Below are 18,284 nucleotides of genomic sequence, written 5' to 3'. Positions count from 1 at the left end.
GGATATAACCACTCATTTGACATAATTAACATTTGGTATAACCACAAAATATCTACTTTTATTTTGTATAATCATTATTTCGTATAACACTTATTTATAATAACCGTTATATGGTATAACTATATTAACTATCTATTGATATACGACTAGTATAATATAACTAGCAAAAGGTATAAAACATTTCATGAATTATTTTTATACTTTTTTGAAGGGATCACAGTTCTAACCTAACCTACTTTTCTGACAGTACATATATGTTTAAGGGTCACAGTTCTAACCTAACCTAACCTATTTTTTCTGGTAGCAGCGCGTTCTGTGTAGGAGTCACAGTTCTAAGCTAATCTACTTTTCTGGTAAATGACGGATCTAATTTATTGTATTTTTTTTTATTCTATGTTTTAGAAAGAATTTGTGTTATACAATTTATTTATTATCGGAAATAATCATTATACTCAAAGTATGTTATAATAAATGTTTTTCGAAAAAATGATCACTATATTAAATAAGAATTATACACACGTTAAACTTCCAGTTACACGTCACACGTTAAAGTTCTCGAGGCCATTGAAATCGGACGCCGCCCTAATTTCAATCGGGACGGAGGCTGGATGTTGCCACCAGCATGGAAACCGGTAATACCTAATGTGAAGCGGAAAATGTGTTTTGACAATCGTGTGGACACAGTGAGTGCAGTGTGCTTACCTCCATCGGTCGACACAGCCGCGCTACCAGAACTCTACACAACAACTACAGCAGCAGACTGCTCTGCGCCCCCCTCCCCCGTCCTATCAGCGCGCGCGCAGCGGGCGGAGCGGCGAGCGGCGCGTTCAGTTTGCGGAGTCTAGCCGTCGCGTGAACTCCTATACGCCTGAAGAGGGGCCTCCGAATTGGCCCGAAACATGTCGCAGCAATAGCGATATAATAACGTGAGTACAACCGTATTTCAATTAATTATAAGAATTATACAATTTGTTAGTATATTATTTGTTGTTATATGCTTCAATAATTATATCAAATGATCGTTATAGCGACTAAAAATATATCAAAAAAAGTTATATCGATCGATACGCACCCAGGGTGGGTTAGTACCTTAATTCGTTTCAAATGACAAAACTGTTTTTGTCGACAGATTGTGAATGTGTTTAATTGTAAAAAAAAAAATACTTCATATCTACGACTTGAGGTCGGTTGTTCGGCGTTGTCAGTGCAGTATACGATAGTTTTGCAACAAAACCATACAACCGAGATATAAGCTAGTTCAAGTGACAGGCGGCCTGTCGGCAGTGCGATGTATGATAGATGGCTTGCAACAAGACCATACAACCGAGATATAAGCTTGTTCAAGTGACAGGCGGTCTGTCGTCAGTGTGGTGTATGATAAATAGATGGCTTGCAACAAAACCATACAATCGAGATATAAGCTTGTTCAAGTGACAGGCGGCCTGTCGTCAGTGCGGTGTATGATAGATGACTTGCAAAAACAACAACCGACCATACAACCAAGATATAAGCTTGTTCAAGTGACAGGCGGCCTGTCGTCAGTGCGGTGTATGATAGATGGCTTGCAACAAGACCATACAACCGAGATATAAGCTTGTTCAAGTGACAGGCGGCCTGTCGTCAGTGCGGTGTATGATAGATGGCTTGCAACAAGACCATACAACCGAGATATAAGCTTGTTCAAGTGACAGGCGGCCTGTCGTCAGTGCGGTGTATGATAGATGGCTTGCAACAAAACCATACAACCGAGATATAAGCTTGTTCAAGTGTCAGGAGGCCTGTCGTCAGTGCGATGAGATGGCGGCAACAAAACCATACAACCGAGATATAAGCTTGTTCAGGACAGGCGCCTGTCGTCAGTGCAGCCGCTAGATCCGCAAACTTAGCCACGTAGTCGACTCTGGACCCCGCCATGAGGGACTGCAGGTGACTCTACCTGCAGCGCAGTATATGAATAGATGGCTTGCAATAAAACCATACAACCGAGATATAAGCTTGTTGTTCATGCGAGAGGCGGTCTCTCGTCAGTGACCTCAGCCGCTAGATCCGCAAATTTAGCCACGTAGTCGACGCTGGACTCCGCCATGAGGGACTGCAGGTGGGACTCCACCTGGAAATGTACATACATTATTGATTAACCTTTAAAACACAAATCAATTTTTAACAAGTGGAAATGTCCGCTAACTATACTTTTAAGTTTTTATATTAAAGGTTTTCCTTGGAGAAATTTACGCTTCGGTTGGGACTAAGAGTTGTGCCGTTCTTGAGAACGTTCTCATTTGACTATTATCCTAAGAAGATAAGAGAATATTTTCCTAAGAGAACATTTCCCATATAAACGGGAGAATGTTCTCGGGAACGGCACAACTCTTTGGGACTGACCAGGCGGCTACTGTTAACCAGTGAGGAGGCACACTCAAAGGACAGATGGCGCCACCTTATTAGTCAATTACACAGATAAATAATTAAATAGAAGATCTCTCTCACACACCTAGACACTCGCACAGGCGTCCCCTGGCGGGATAAATTGTCAGTGCGCCTCCTCATTAAGCTACGGAAGCCGCGCCGGACTCTCGAAAATCTTTCTATATTATGCGTCACACATTAATGAGCCAACTTATAAACTTAAGAGCATATACATATAATACTAGGAGCGGACACGCCGCCGGCGGCCGTGTCGATATCGATGTTAGCTCATTGATCATACAGTTGTCGTTGTTTGTGTTTAGTCGTGCGGACCGGTCCGCGTGACACTAAAACGAGCCTAGCCAACCAGCCTACAGAAGACCGCAGCCAAATAGCACTAGACCCTACTCATAGTGTTGTGTTCCTGCCGGTGAGTAAGGCTAAAAGAGCTCAACAAGGGTGCGGTGTGCTGACGACGGGAGGACTTACGGAACTAATTTGTTCCGTCTAATGTCCTTTTGAGTCGTCGGCAACCCGAACCCTCCTTGGAACTTGTACACTCATTTTTGCTGTGTACTTATTCTCAACACAGCAAAAGGGAGTGTACAAGTTTCTAATGGGCTGGCAACGCGCATGTGACACTCTTTAAGTTGCAGGCGTCCATAGATTACGGTGACCGCTTTCCATCAGGCGGACCGTATGCTTGTTTGCCACCGACCTAGTATAAAAAAGTAACCCTACCTGTTCTGAAGGCGCCGGTTCCAGCTGACCCAGGAACGAGCTGAGGCTGAAGTCGTGAGTCCCCGCGAGCCACCCGTCGCCTGCCAGCAGCGCGACGGAGACAGCGACATAGATTCCGATGGAAGGAAGTCTGCCAATTATAAACAAGACACTTTAAATCGTCTCGCCTTTTAACACATTCACTGCTAGACAAAAGATGAGTCGATGGATGACAGGTTGTCTAGTATTTCTGTTTTGTTATATATATATTTTTTTTTGTCCAATCCCAATAAGGCCTAGTTACCTTTCGGGTTGGAAGGTCAGATGGCAGTCGGTTTCGTAAAAACTAGTGCCTACGCCAAATCTTGGGATTAGTTGTCAAAGCGGACCCCAGGCTCCCATGAGCCGTGGTAAATGCCGGGATAACGCAAGGAGGATGATGACTGCTAGACAAAAGATGACACACTACGTAAGAAATCGGTCGTAATTCATAGCCGACCGCTTTTATGGCGAGAACGCGCCTAGCGGGTTCTCCGGCATCTGAAGAAAGTTCACGAGTGCCCACATGGCGGGGTCTTGGTGCCAAACGTGCTAAGATGATTATAATACTAGGAGTGATTTTATGACATAATGTTTGGAGATATAAAACGTAAAACGTATTAACTTACTTGCAATATCTCCCTCAGGTTTCTGCTTGTCACTCTGACTTGATTCACTCGGATGACTCGGTTGGTTCGGTTCGCCCGGCTCGCTAGCTTCATTATCGTCCGGTTTGCTGACTCGTTTCTCGACTTCCGTAGAAGTTATGTCGATTTTGAACTCTTTTGTATCTTCTTTACTATCATAGGATTCGTCTTGGATATCTTCTTCAGCTAAAATGTCAAAATACAATTATATAATTTAATTTAATTTATTTATTACATCAGGCAACAAAAGACCCATTTGGTTAACATTAAAATCACCTACACAAACACTTTTAAAAGTAAAAATCACAGAGACAAATATAATAATAAGAATGACACAAACACAAAATGAAATAAAATACATTCACATAAAATACATTTATATTACATTCTATGAATAGATACGTTATTTATGTTGCTGAGAATGTCGAGTCAATTAGAGTAAATCATAATCAGTCACATGATCCATATTAATATTATAAATGGGAATGTCGTCCGTCTTCCACGGCAAAACAGAGCGACGAATTGACGTGATTTTTTAAAGTGGAGATAATTGAAAGGATAGAAAGTGACATAGGCTACTTTTTGTCTGTTGGTTTGGCTAAAATGGGGATGGTACCTAATCCTCAAAAAAGGGATCGTCGTTTTAAGAACTTTCAAATAATGCATTTTAATTATGCGGTCGAAAAGGCCAACATTTAACCGAACATTCGACAAAGTGGGCGAATACCGGATAGTTGCCGAATATACCGTGGCGCCACGTCTTCAGTCTTTAATACATACTAATATTATAAATGGGAAAGTGTGTGTGTCTGTTTGTTTGTCCGTCTTTCACGGCAAAACGGAGCGAAGGATTGGTGTGATTTTTTAAGATAGTTGAAGGGATGGAGAGTGACATAGACTAGTTTTTGTCTCTTTCTAATCCCCCACCCGAAATTTGTATGGATCATTCCGCAATATTTGAATTCAAGGCGAGCGAAGCCGCAGGCAAAAGCTAGTAATCAATATTTATTACATACCTTCTTCATTATCGTCCTGCGCCGAAATGGGTATGCGGCGGTCGCCGTCGTGAAAAAAGAACTGACCGTTTGATTCGCTCAGCACGTAGAACATCGACAGACTGTTGACGAATATAGTAAAATTCATCAATTGACTGCAAAATTTCCCGAGAACCTCAGACGAAGGATACTATAGACTTGACGTAAGCGTACACCCGTAAGGGACAGATATATAATAATGGAGCGAATTTAAGAAGTACTTTAAAATGGCTGACAGTTTACCATATAACCTACGTAATTTGGGCGGATAATACACAGATAGAAAAGATATTTTAATTTAAGACGGAAAACTCTCTCAAACACTGTTATTTAAAAGGAATAATATAATTCTTCATCTAATAACATGGTCTTAACCTAAAGGGATATTCCTTTTTCAAAGAAGAATCAAAATTGTTCAGTCGTAACTTTATATACATTTGGTACAAATAGGACAGATTTGAATCAAAGAAGTATTTATTTGCAACAAAATATTACACCGTTTTAGTATGAATATGCTAGTTCTTAAAAAACGTCTTTGGTTCAAGTAACCTTTATCAAAGCAAAAATAAAAACCTGTTAAAAGAAGATTCACCACTATTTAATTACAAGAATTCTGCGTTTTTAATAGGAAATCATAATTTCTTAATTTAACTTTTACGTTCTACAGTCGAGACATAAAAGTTTAAATAAAAAAAATACACGGTTTCGCGTCAAGATTTAGTTCAATCTTGGCTTGATTTTAATAGTTCTTGATTTGATGCTTTGAAACTCCATTCAAAGTTCCAGAATAACTTAAAACAAAAATAAACACAGATTTATGTCAAGATTTATTAAGTTCTTGGCTTTATGTCACAAATTCTTGATTTAATGTCTACAAGATCCATTTGAGAATCAACAAGTTCAAATCAAAAAATATCAAGGTTTTACTTCAAGATTTAGAACAATCTTGGCTTGATTATAATAATTCTTGGTTTGATGCTTACAGACTTCATTCATAATTCGAGCAGGTCTTAAATAAAAAATCAACACGGACTTAGGTCAAGATTTATTACATTCTTGGCTTCATATCACAAATTCTTGATTTAATGCCTACAAGTTCCATTTGAGAATCAACACGTTTATCGATCGAAAAATAATAAAGTTTTGCTTCAAGATTAAGTTCAATCTTGGATTTGTTTTAATAATTCTTGGCTAATATTAAATCATTTTAATAAGATGCACCGATAATTTTCGTTCAAATTGCAATTAAGCTCACAAATAAAAAAAATATACGGGCTTACTAGACGATCAAGCATACCTTGTCACTAAAAAAATGTTGCGCTAAAGTTTATCCTCCCATAGAAAATTTTAATTTCGCGCTTTTTCCTAATATCGTGAATCATGAATAACTTGACCGCCTTATATTACATTATAGAATTTTTTTCACACATTCTTGATTTAATGTTTACATTATTCGAGAATTTGCATTAAAGAATAAAGAAGCTTGAACTAAACAATCGCACGGTTTTACGCCAAGAGTTAAAAAAATCTTGGCTTAATTTTACTAATTTTTGGTTTGATATTCTGTGAACTACATTGAAGATTCAAGATATTTGAACTAAAAAATATATACTTTATTTAAGAAAGTTAGATCTTAAACGTGACATGAAATAAAAACGTGTTGCCATGGAAAAAAAAATCTTGAAATGGGTAATTGTGATTGCCCCGTTAAGTTCAGATAAAAACCAAACGGGTAATCAATCCTACAATTTTTAGGACGTAAAATACCATAATGTAATAATTTCACAAAACAATGCAAAAACCTATAATATAAACACATTATACCCGTGTGGTGACGAGGTTAGAATTTCACCTCCCCCTTTCCTCCCGTGGATGTCTAGAAGTCGATTGTGGTAAGGGCAATGGGCTGGCAACCTATCACTGCATTACAATTTCGTTTTCTTTCAACCCCTTAATTGCCAAGAGTGGCACTAAAACTTACAGTTTAACGTGCTCTGCCTACTCCGTTTGGAAATAAAGAATGAAGTATCTTACTTCAAGACATAGAAAGTACCAATGAAATAATATTAAATCTTTATACAAGAAGCATCAGTATAGAATGAAAAGAGAAAACACTTGACTTAAAACTTGAAGAAAATAGAAGCAAGATATTTAATAATTCCATTGGAGACACATTGGTGTGTTATTCCAAGATACATCCAATTTAAAATAAGATTGTGTAAAAATACAATCAAGAGTTTCAGCAAAATAATTTAAAACATTATTTACTCAATCTAAGAAATATAAAATTTCATTTCAAGAAATTATATATTTTAAATGAAATAAGATAAATTACATCCAAGAAGTAAGTATAGTTAGTTTAAGATACTTACTGTTTCACCCACAGAAACATTAAATCTAACTTCAAACATGTAAATCTTCATCTAATACCGTCAGAACTTTTAAAATGAAAAATGTATATATTTGGTGTAAGTAACTAATTGTTTTACCCCAAGAGACATTAACTTTTACTTTAATTATGCATAACTCTTAACTGAAAACCGCCATAACTCTTAATGCAACAATTTTATTACTTAGAACCAAGAAATATTATACTTGTTTTTAAGAACTTGCTGATTTGCTTCTGAGTAATAATTATCACTGAACAAAACGTTTACGCTCTTGGAATAAATGATTAAGTTTTTAAAAAAAGATTGTTTTGCTAATCATGTTGAGATATAAAATGGTTAGTGCAAGTAATAAAACATCGAGACATTTTATGTTTTATATCAAGTAATTAAAATCTTCCTGATATGGGAAACTGGATATCTCTTGGTTCAAATAGGTTTCTTTGGTTGAAGAGATATTTTCTATCTGTGTAAGCTTGACAAGTCACGTACTTATTTGTTTGCCACAAACTCGTTTGTGGCAGCGGCGGAAAAGTGAAACTATGACAAAGACAAAAAATAACATTTTGCTCTCTGTCACTCTTATACAAATTATAGTATGTGACCATCTCGTTCGGTAGTGGTATTATTATTTGGCTGTCTACCTCTAGTCTATAGTATCCTTTGTTTAAGCCGAGAACAGATAAATTTATCGGAAACGTTCTTGGATATTCCAGGCAGGCAAGTATGGTGGCGCGATAAATGATAAAACGTCAGGCTGTCCCTATAGCACTATGTATTTGTAAGTGCGATAGGGATGGCCAGATGTTTCATCATTCATCGCGCGACCATACTTTTGCGCCAGGAAACTTTCTCAGGGAGCTTAAACCTTTTTGTAGTAAACCCGACAATATATCGTGACTACTTTTAAAAAAACTTGTATCTTCGTCTGCCAATGAAAAGAAAATTGTAGTAAGTATGTATGGAATGCATATAGACTTACTGCGTTTTAGCTTTGAGGAGAAGCATGAGATACGAGATTTTTTCAAATAAGTGACGATATATTGTAAATATTGTGATTATAAATAGGTTAAGTACTAACATTAGAAACGTAGGTCTACTAAGAAATTGTATGAGTCATTACTTCATTAGTTACTTGAAATAAACCTTTTTAATTTTATTTCATGCGCGATGTGCCTTTTCCGAAACTTTCCCAAGAACAGATAAATTTATCGGAAACGTTCTTGGATATTTCAGGAAACTTTCTCAGGGAGTTTAAACCTTTTTGTCACAAACCCGACAAATACTTATATTTATAAGCTAGGTAGTAAAATAAATAAGACAATTATCTGTCGCGCCAATAGTTCACAATGTAGTCTGGTAGTGTATTTGTATCTTTTAAGATAGTCATTTATTTAATATTCCATTGTCATGTACAGTCAACCAATTGGAATTTGGAACCCTAGGCCACTCTACAACCATGTCAAAATGACATAGTAAGAGATTTCTTACAATCTGATTTATAACGTCACTACGACATAGTTCTACAGTGGCCTAGGGTTCCAATTGGTTGACTGTACATTATAAGGTGTTAATTTGGATAATTTAGACAAAGTGGTGATGTTAGTATACTTACTCATTAGTGGATGTAGGCGGAGGTTTGGGCAAGATACGCGGCGGCACTGAAGGCGAATTCGGGACTATCTTCACCGGGATCAGATCTAAAAAGGCAGTAGGTCTAATTATATGTATAATAGAAGGTCTAATTATTAAAAAAAAAAATTAAAAATTTAATGTATTTATTTATTATTATGGAACAATAAGTCTGAAATAAATTACATATTTCAATTTTAATATACCTACAGTGAGAGAACTTCAATATCTACTTCTTTTATAAGATTATTTTTTTAGACAGTATACGATAGCGTATAGAACTGACTGTATTAAAACTGCTACAAGTTTATAATTAATATTTTTTCTTGGTATGTAATGTAACAGAAGATAAACTTTTTTTTTTCAGGAAAACATTAAAAAATATCAGTTTATAACAGTTGTCTTTATGAACTTCTTTAGGAATATAATTATTTTATATCTATTCTAAATGAGCACTGAACCCTTCAATAGTCGCTATCACGACGCAGCGGTCGACGGCGCGCGGTCTGCCGCGGCTAAAACGGCACAAGTCCCACAGTGACATCTCTAGGCGTGTGAACTGTATACTCACTGCTAGGTGATGGATTGTATAATGTACTCACTGCTAGGCGGTGGCAGCTTCGGCAAGAGCGGCAGTAATCGCTGCACGACGACACGACGGTCGGCGGCGCGCGGTCTGCCTCGTCGCCAACGGGGCAAGTCCGACAGCGACATCGATAGCGGCGCCTGTTTACAATCAAAACATTATCCTCCTGAGCCAGACTAATTTTTGCAGTGTATAATTTGGAACTTTCATTGATTCGTTACGGTTACGGTGACCGCTTTCCATCAGGCTGACCGTATGCTTGTTTGCCACCGACGTAGTATAAACGATGGCACTCTCCTACAACAGTTTTTGTCCGAGGCACCATGGAACTGCCGATATCGGCAGGACGCTTCCGACATTTTTTGGCATGCCGGACCCCCCGCCAGTTGTCGGCCGATAATATTTGTTTGTGTGCGTATATAATGTATATATACGTTTGTAGTAGTGTGCGTGACAAAAATGGCGTCCATTAAACAGCTGCTAATGATCGACATTCTAATTAGTTGAAAATTCCAATTGAAAAAAAAAGTTGTAATGCATCGGTCCGAATTGCGGATACTAGTTTTTTCATCTTTAGTAGATATAGTTGAATGTAAAATTATTTATTTTGCCTGACACTCTGAGTATTTTTTATGCTCGTTATCTTAATTTTACAATATAATATTTAGGACATAGTGCTTATAATTATTAAATATAAACCATTTTTTAAATATTTTTTGATACAAAATCATACTTCATTGATTTGGAACAATGCGTTTTATCGGACCGACATCCGACACTATTGGAAGCGTTTATCGGGTGTAGGATATCGGTCCGACACCCGATATCGGATCGGATAATGTGAAAACGGCCTAAGGGGGCTGGGGTGACTTAATGCGTTATAGCGTGCTATGTTACATTACGGACGCCATCTTTGATCCTTCCTGTATGCTTTCCAAAAAAGCGTACCTCGTTAGCGGGTTTCGGCGCGATGGGCGTGGGGTGGCGGAACACGGGCTCCGGCCGCGGAGACGGCGGCTGCAGCAGCGGCGGCTTCGGCTGCCAACACACAAAAACACTTCAATTACTCATAGTGTTGTGCTCCTGCCGGTGAGTAAGGCTGCCAGAGCTCAACGAGGGTGCGGTGTGCTGGTCATGGAAGGATCTACGGAACTAATTTGTTCCGTCTATTGTCCTTTGAGTCGTCGGCAACCCGAACCCTCCTTGGAACTTGTATGACACTCTTTTTTGCTGTGTACTTAACACATCAAAAGGGTGTGTACAAGCTTCTAATGGGTTGGCAACGCGCATGTGACTCTCCTTGAGTTGCAGGCGTTCATAGGTTACGGTGACCGCTTTCCATCAGGCGGACCGTATGCTTGTTTGCCACCGACGTATATATATATATATATATATATATATATTCTATATATATTTTTTTTTTTTTGCATATACATTTTTTATATTTATTTAAAAACAAACAGTCATACAATAACAATATACATATGTAAACTCAGCTTATGACCAAGATTTAAATTAATTACAAAACCTACTTGGGAAGACCGAATGGACGCCGTCCTGGTGGTCACCCAAAATATCGTTGGGCGGATAGAGTGCGCTCACGACCGAGCTAAGTGGGCGTGCTCTTGTGTTGGAGGCCAAAACTAGTTATCGCGCCAGCGAAGTAGGTAAGTACAGACTTATAGTTTCCAAAATTACAAAAATAAAGTTTACAATTGACAACATTTCATATTTTTGAGTACTACATTTTATTGTTTGGTTTGAAAGAACTCAATACTAAAAGATACACGTATTTTTTTATTTTTCCATAAACTGCTATTTTAATGAGAAAATCCCTTCTTATTACTACTTCGAGCAGAAAGAGTGTAAGTTACAAACGTCAAGACCCGTGGTCAAGACACAGCTTCGTGACGTCACATGTGTTGTTTCATACAACTAAGAAAACGACAAAATCATTTCTAAAAAAAAGTTTTAACAGTCAGCTCAAACAGTCCGGTATGTCTGACTGTCAAGTGTCACTGTCAACCAATAGTGAATGACTACGAATCATAGACTAAGCCATGAAATTTTTAATATCTTTGCTACGAACTGTGATAAGTGTCACTGTCAAACTCAAGTGACATCCCAACTGGAAGATTTTTTTGTTATAGTGGCAGCTCTAAATCAGCTATTTGACGTCACTTCCCCTTTAAACTATTTTTAAGATTTTTTATACTAAAAATACAGAAAAAAAATTAAAAAAATTATTTATGTGATCTACAAGCGTATATCTCGAAATGGTTTTCGATTTAGGGACATTGAAAATTTTGAAACGTTGTCAATTAGAGTAAACCGTGCGTTTGTTCCACTCGGCTACCCTGGGCTCTTGCTTTAATAAATGAATATGTCTGAGTGCCACACTCGTTTCCCGTACCGGATGTTTCCTCTGCGAGCAGACGTGGCCGCATGAGCAGCGAGCCAGCGCGCCGCCCACGTGCGGGTTGCCCGCTAGAGCCAGCAGCCGTTTCAATCTGAACACAAAAACAATAGTAGAGACACTAGATAATAAATAAATAAATACATATTAGGGACACCTTACACAGATCGACTTAGCCCCAAACCAAAGACATGGAAGTCGCCAGCAACATGCTGAGGTGAGACCATTTCGTGGTACTTTTCTCTGTTAGCCTTTTATGTGGATGTATGATTACTTGTTTGTGTGTCGTTAATTTTTGTGTAAGTATATTATATTGTTATCATCGTTGTTAAGTGCTTACGAATAAAATATTTCTATTCTATTCTACATATATAACTCCGTATAGACAGATAAAGTCTAAGAAAAAAACGTACCGCAGTACCATACAGCAAAAGGTACGGTGGCCTAGATGGCATTATAGACCAATAAAAATAGCTTGACCTGGACATAATTCAATAACCCATCCTTTGTTATATTTTATCGGGTATTATTATTAAACATCAAATAGTAATTATGTACAGAGATAAAAAAAATACGATCGTATTTATATCTCATAAAAAACATGAGATATAGTACATTAACCAACTTTTTGCTAACAGCAAAATATTTAACCGAAAAAATTGTTAGATTAACTTTGTGATACACTCAAATGCTATCAGTTATTAGCGATATTAAACAGAATATAAATCCGATTGTGTACTTTTTTTCACTGTTTTCATTTAACATGAATATCTAGATAGGTAAAAATGGTGACCATGATATATATATCAATTTGCATTGTATATGGTAATAAAATAAAGTAATCAATTGATATAATAAGTGAAGTATGGCCTCCGCTCACCGCTGTCGAACTTAGACCAATGTCGTGGCCGGGCCGTAAACGTACCTCTCGCTAACTTGGCTGAAGCCGTCGTCAGACGGCGCGGGTGATGGCCGGTTGACCAGTTTGCTAGCTAGATTGAGACTGCTCAGGCTTGGCTTACGTTCTGGCGACGAAACTAGTAGCTCCGCTGAAAATATAGAATATTTTATTGCAAAATCACTAAAATCGTATACTGCGATTCAGAGAAGGCAGTCTGCCTGTTTGTAACGCAGTCGATTTATTGTTGAAATACAGGGCGACTTTGTAAGTACTAGTGAAACTTTGCATAGAGACTTTTGAGATAAACAACTTTTATTATGGAGCCAAGACTGAAATCGCGAAAAAAATTGGCTGTTTTACAGAAACGAGCACGTCATGTATGGAAAAAAGTGGTTGTGGAAAAGCACAAATATGTATCAGATGTAACAAAGAGAATATTTACTGTTGGCAACACCACCGCCTTCCCACGTTACACGCAGCTTCGGGAATTCCCCAATAAATGTTTGTATACTGAATGTTCACTGAATTAAAATGTACGTTATTGTTATTGAAACACGTTACAACTCACGAAAAACCGTTATTGTCGTATTATTTGTTCATCTGAAAAAAAACCATATTTAGAAAAAAAACCATGGTGCTCGGTTTTTTTCATGTTTTTTTTCACAATTCTGAAAAAAAACATTTGTTTTTTTTTCTATTTACAACCCTAATCAGGGGTACCAGAGAAATCGCTATTATTGTTTAATCTTGTCATAGTACGACTACACATCGCGATACAATTAGGGTCCCCCCACATCTAGCGTCTCGCGAACGTCGACGCCTCTCCAACGCCCGCGCGGCGTCGGCGCCGCGCTCCCGCAGCGCCGACGCGACGTTGCGGCGCCTCTCGAACGTCGACGTCGCAGTGATGTCCGCGCGGCGTCGACGCCGCGTTAGCGCCACGCCTCCTCGACGTCAGTGGCAGTAAACCAAAAGTAGCTTATACGTTAGTTCGTAGGTATGCCTTAACCAATTTTTTGAAAAGTTATTTCTATACTGTAGGTGCATCAAGGCGACTTGTTTACAGAGGGTCTGTCACACTTACGATTCCTAAGTGCGACGAATGTGTCAAAAGGTTCACGGCAGGCCCTCCTCAATGAATGCTCTTGGCACGTATCTTTATCTAGGTAATCAACGGAAAAACTGTCATTTCATAGAAATATTTATTGTAAAAACACAAAACAGAGAATGTGTCGAATCGAGAAACGAGAGCAAAAAGCAAGATTTACGCGTGTAGCGACCGTCATGATGCAGAAGTTTAAGGTTTTTGATGAGTAGTTTACGTTTATTTGGCATAATTTGTTAGTTACTAAAAATACTGGGATTCCGGTATTACAAAATTAAATACCGGTATTGAAATCTGCCCCAAAAAGGCGGGATCTCGGGATCCCGAGATACTGGGATCCCGGTATTGGAAGCTCTAGCGCTGACTGGACGTTGGTCGCCGCTGGCAACGCGGAGGCGCTGCGCGGGCGCGGCGTTGGCGCGGCGCCGACGCCGCGCGGACGTCACTGCGACGTCGACGTTCGAGAGGCGCCGCAACGACGCGTCGGCGCTGCGGGAGCGCGGCGTCGACGCCGCGCGGGCGTTGGAGAGGCGACGACGTTCGTGAGACGCCAGATGTGGGGGGACCCTTACGGTGATAAAACTTCGTCTTCGGCCTACGGCGAATGTGCATGGCCACACTGAAATGCCGCAGAGCAGAGCACTCAAATGCGCCTCCGGCTTCGGGTGCAGTGCCAAAAATTCGCGAATATACGGCTTCAGTATGTGTAGCCTTATGGCGCGATTTCATTTTTTATTTATTAACCTTTATTGCACAACATAAAGAGCGATTTATTTAGTAATTCCTGCGTAATGTTTGAATAACATACGTCACCATAATCTATTACATTCATTAGTCGATAGGGTCCGCATTCCGGGTGCGAGAGATGTCTGGAACGATACCACAGCATTCGGGGAAATTAAATAGTAATAGTAATTTTCATTGGTTATTATCTCGTGAGTGTTGTGTGTAACATCCCCAGTGCGCAAACAGTTCAAGTTGATAATCAAAACCAAGTGCGGGTAGTTCGAAAAACTCGCGCGGCTGTCAGAAGGTGTTGATGTCATTTCAAGCCAGTCTTCTCCGAGACCACGGGGACAACGCCGTCCTTGAGCCTGAGGTCAGTTTAATATGTAGTCATACGCGATTATGTCTCGATTTTAAAAATAATTATGACAAAAAAAATTGCACCACTTTCATTGGTTGTTAACTCGTCTGCGGGGACTTCGTGAATGCTGTATACCGAACGAGTTATCGACTAATGAGATTGCGCCATTACCATCACAGTCTCTCGTGTTTTGTTGCCCACGGGCCTTGATTTTCCAACTTACGTTTCCGTTCATCCCCCGAGCCATCATTGCTGTCCTGCCCCGACGCCTTAGGAGAGAAGAGGTCGGAGTCACTCTCCCGTCTCTCTCGCTCGTCCTCGAGCGAGCTGTCGGTCCCCTTGTCGGAGGCACGGTCTGGTCTTTTCTCTTGGGGCGGGGTCTTGTCTAGCTCCTTTTTGGGCAGGGGCGGGGTTGGCTCCGCCCACCAATAGTCTAGGTCCAGTTTGGAGCGCGCACCGAACTGCAAGTATAATCATCGAACCGAAATAATAATAAATATTACAATTATACAGGGTGTATTTTGATAGCGGGTCAGTAAAACAGCTACCAGATCCCGTGCTGCCACTCAAAAATAGTCTTAGACGACCTTCCTTCGATTTTTAATTTATGTAAATTGGCGTTTACAGATTTTGGAAAAGACATACCTACAGGGTGCGAGAAAAAGGTCATTTTTCACAAACTTTTTTTTGACGCCAGCCGATCCCATTCCTATCAAGGATCATAAGCTTGTATGGGACCATAAAAATCCGGCTAGAAAATCCACAAATCGAGAAAAACGTTTCTCATACAATTTGTATGAAAAAAAAAATTCACATAAATTTTTATGCAAAACGATTCCGACTGTTGCGACAAATGTTTCGAGCCATTTAGGAGGCCCGTCTTCAGGCATGAAGGAGTGCTCGCGGCGGCTACACTTCGAGCTCTGCCCGCACCGCTCACCACAACCATCGCAGAATATAACGTGAGTACAGTCGACTACAAAGAGATGTATCCATTTTTTCACCTTATTACAATGCAATAAGGTGAAAATGTGTATAAATCTCTTTGTAGTCGACTGTACAACCGTTTTTCATTAAATACTACTTATATCTTTGACTTACCATAAGGTAGTGTTACAAGTTTGACGTGTCTGTCTGTTTGTGTGTGTGAGTCTGTCTGTGACATCGTAGCTTTTTTGTTCCTTCCGTTTTTAACCCCCGACGTAAAACGACGGGGTGTTATAAGTTTGACGTGTCTGTCTGTTTATCTGTCCGTCTGTTTATGTGTGTGTCTGTCTGTGGCATCGTAGCTCCCGACCGGATGAACCAATTTAGATTTCGTTTTTTTTATTTTTAAGCTGAATTAGTGCGTTTTCACATTATCCTATCCGATATCGGATGTCGGACCGATATCCCATACATTACAGGCGCCATCTTGGATTTTTTCTATAGAAATCCTTCCGACATCCGATATCGGATCGGATAATGTGAAAACGGACTTAGTCGGGACGGGAATGTTCTTAGTTTCATGAAAATCGGTCCACTATGACGTGTTTTTTTTTTCAAATTTTGACTTTATGGTTAGGTTATGATATTTAATATCTATTATCAAGTATACTCTGACTTACCATAAGGTACAAGTCCCCGATAGTAAGCTCCCCCGCATCGTACACACTCCAGCCCTTCCTGATCTGTTTGACGGCGCTGTCGACGTCAATGTCAGGAGGGTCCTCCTCTTTAACCTCCTCCGTTTTTGGCTCGTCCTCGTTAACTAGGGTGTAGATGGGGCCGCCACATTTCTTGGGCCGAATGCGGAATTTCACCTGTATAAATAAATAAATAAATATTATAATTTTACAACCGACTGACGACCGGTCTGGCCTAGCGCGTAGTGACCCTGCCTGCTAAACCGCGGTCCCGGGTTCGAATCCCGGTATGGGCATTTATTTGTGTTATGAACACAAATATTTGTTCCTGAGTCATGGATGTTTTTTATGTAAGTATATAAGTATGTATTTATATATTTAAGTAAGTATATCGTCGCCTAGCACACATAGTACAAGTTTTGCTTAGTTTGGAGCTAGGTCGATGTGTGTAAGTGTTACGTGTTCCCCTAATATTTATTTATTTATTTTCAACTATGTATCCAGTTTCCATTTGTGAGTTCCCATAATTGGTTCTGACTTCTGTGTTGCTATTCAAAATGTGTAATTTATCATGAATAGCTGTTGGAATTCCTTGTATAAATAAATAAATAAGATTTCCTCCGTCCTCTGAATATTGACACAGATTAACTAAGCTCCACATGTAAGCTCAAAATGGCTTGTGTTGTGGATACATACATACATACATACAATCACGCTTGTATCCCATGAAGGGGTAGGTAGAGCACATGAAACTACTCAAGTTTCAGTGCCACTCTTGACAAATAAAAGGTTGACAGAAAACGAAACTGTGACATTGCAGTGACAGGTTGCCAGCCTCTCGCCTACGCCACAATTTAACCCATATCCCACAGTCGCCTTCTACGACACCTACGGGAAGAAAGGGGGTGGTGAAATTCTTAACCCGTCACCACACGGGATTGGATAGTCAGTAGTAATTACTAGAATGCTACAGATGTAGTGCGAAATGTTTTTCCTTCGTCTTCTCACGGAAACTCACGAACGTGCTATGCTATTTCAATTTTCAATTACATGATATTTTACATACACGGGCATTTTCAGAAATATGGACCCAAAATTAGTGACAGTTCTTAACAAAGATTAACTCGATGTCAGTTTTGTGACGACAATAGGCTAGATTCCTACTAGTCCAATCAGCTTCTTTTTAAGAACTGTCAAAACGATTTGCTAATATTATTATGGAATTACTATGAAATACTGAGGAGTGACGTCACGGGCAATTCATTTACTTTATATATTTCTCTTTGACTTATTAAATAGAAATTATGTTTAAACACAACTACTGTCCATATATTTCTTCTAATTTTGTGGTGCTTTATTATGTGCACTGCATAAAAATATTTAATTTTAAGTATAGGAAACTAGCCTATTAAGAATAAAATTTGTCTAAAACCAACTTTTTTCATGTTCTAAATGTAGATTATTGCTTATAGTTTACGTAATTAACACAAAGGCAATATTTTTATTTTTTTCATCATTTCAATAACAACTTTCATTAATTTTGGGCCCCAATATTTGAAAATGCCCGTACAGAAGGCCACTTTGACTGGCGGGTCACAGGGGCCGGGGCTGTACAGTCACCGGCAACATCATTGCACAAAAAGATGGCCGCAAAAATGTTTGACAAAATATTTTTCGAGAGCTAAGTATAAGATCAAGA

General features: G+C 39.1%; 1 protein-coding gene across 2 annotated transcripts in view; it reads right to left on the bottom strand.

Annotated features, from left to right (window-relative positions):
- Nucleotides 1-1,505: 1,505 nt before the first annotated feature.
- The window catches only part of LOC125235772 (protein cramped), a 115,314-nt gene continuing 98,535 nt past the window's right edge, over nt 1,506-18,284 (bottom strand). The window contains exons 11-22 of one of the 2 annotated variants that reach the window (XR_007178134.1): nt 16,568-16,762; nt 15,184-15,421; nt 12,793-12,916; nt 11,865-11,961; nt 10,400-10,489; nt 9,468-9,591; nt 8,849-8,933; nt 4,829-4,929; nt 3,795-3,998; nt 3,148-3,277; nt 1,976-2,110; nt 1,506-1,738 (exon numbers count right to left, since the gene is read on the bottom strand). Coding sequence is in view for 1 of the 2 variants with exons in the window: in XM_048142358.1 (XP_047998315.1) it covers nt 2,041-2,110; nt 3,148-3,277; nt 3,795-3,998; nt 4,829-4,929; nt 8,849-8,933; nt 9,468-9,591; nt 10,400-10,489; nt 11,865-11,961; nt 12,793-12,916; nt 15,184-15,421; nt 16,568-16,762 (1,458 nt within the window). In the remaining variant the exon portion in view is untranslated. Of the gene's footprint in view, nt 1,739-1,856; nt 2,111-3,147; nt 3,278-3,794; nt 3,999-4,828; nt 4,930-8,848; nt 8,934-9,467; nt 9,592-10,399; nt 10,490-11,864; nt 11,962-12,792; nt 12,917-15,183; nt 15,422-16,567; nt 16,763-18,284 lie in introns of those variants that run through there. The other variant, XM_048142358.1, reaches the window with a different exon arrangement.

Source organism: Leguminivora glycinivorella, chromosome 18, assembly GCF_023078275.1.
Source record: "Leguminivora glycinivorella isolate SPB_JAAS2020 chromosome 18, LegGlyc_1.1, whole genome shotgun sequence".
Lineage (NCBI taxonomy): Eukaryota > Metazoa > Arthropoda > Insecta > Lepidoptera > Tortricidae > Leguminivora > Leguminivora glycinivorella.
This window is presented reverse-complemented; position numbering and strand designations above follow the sequence as displayed.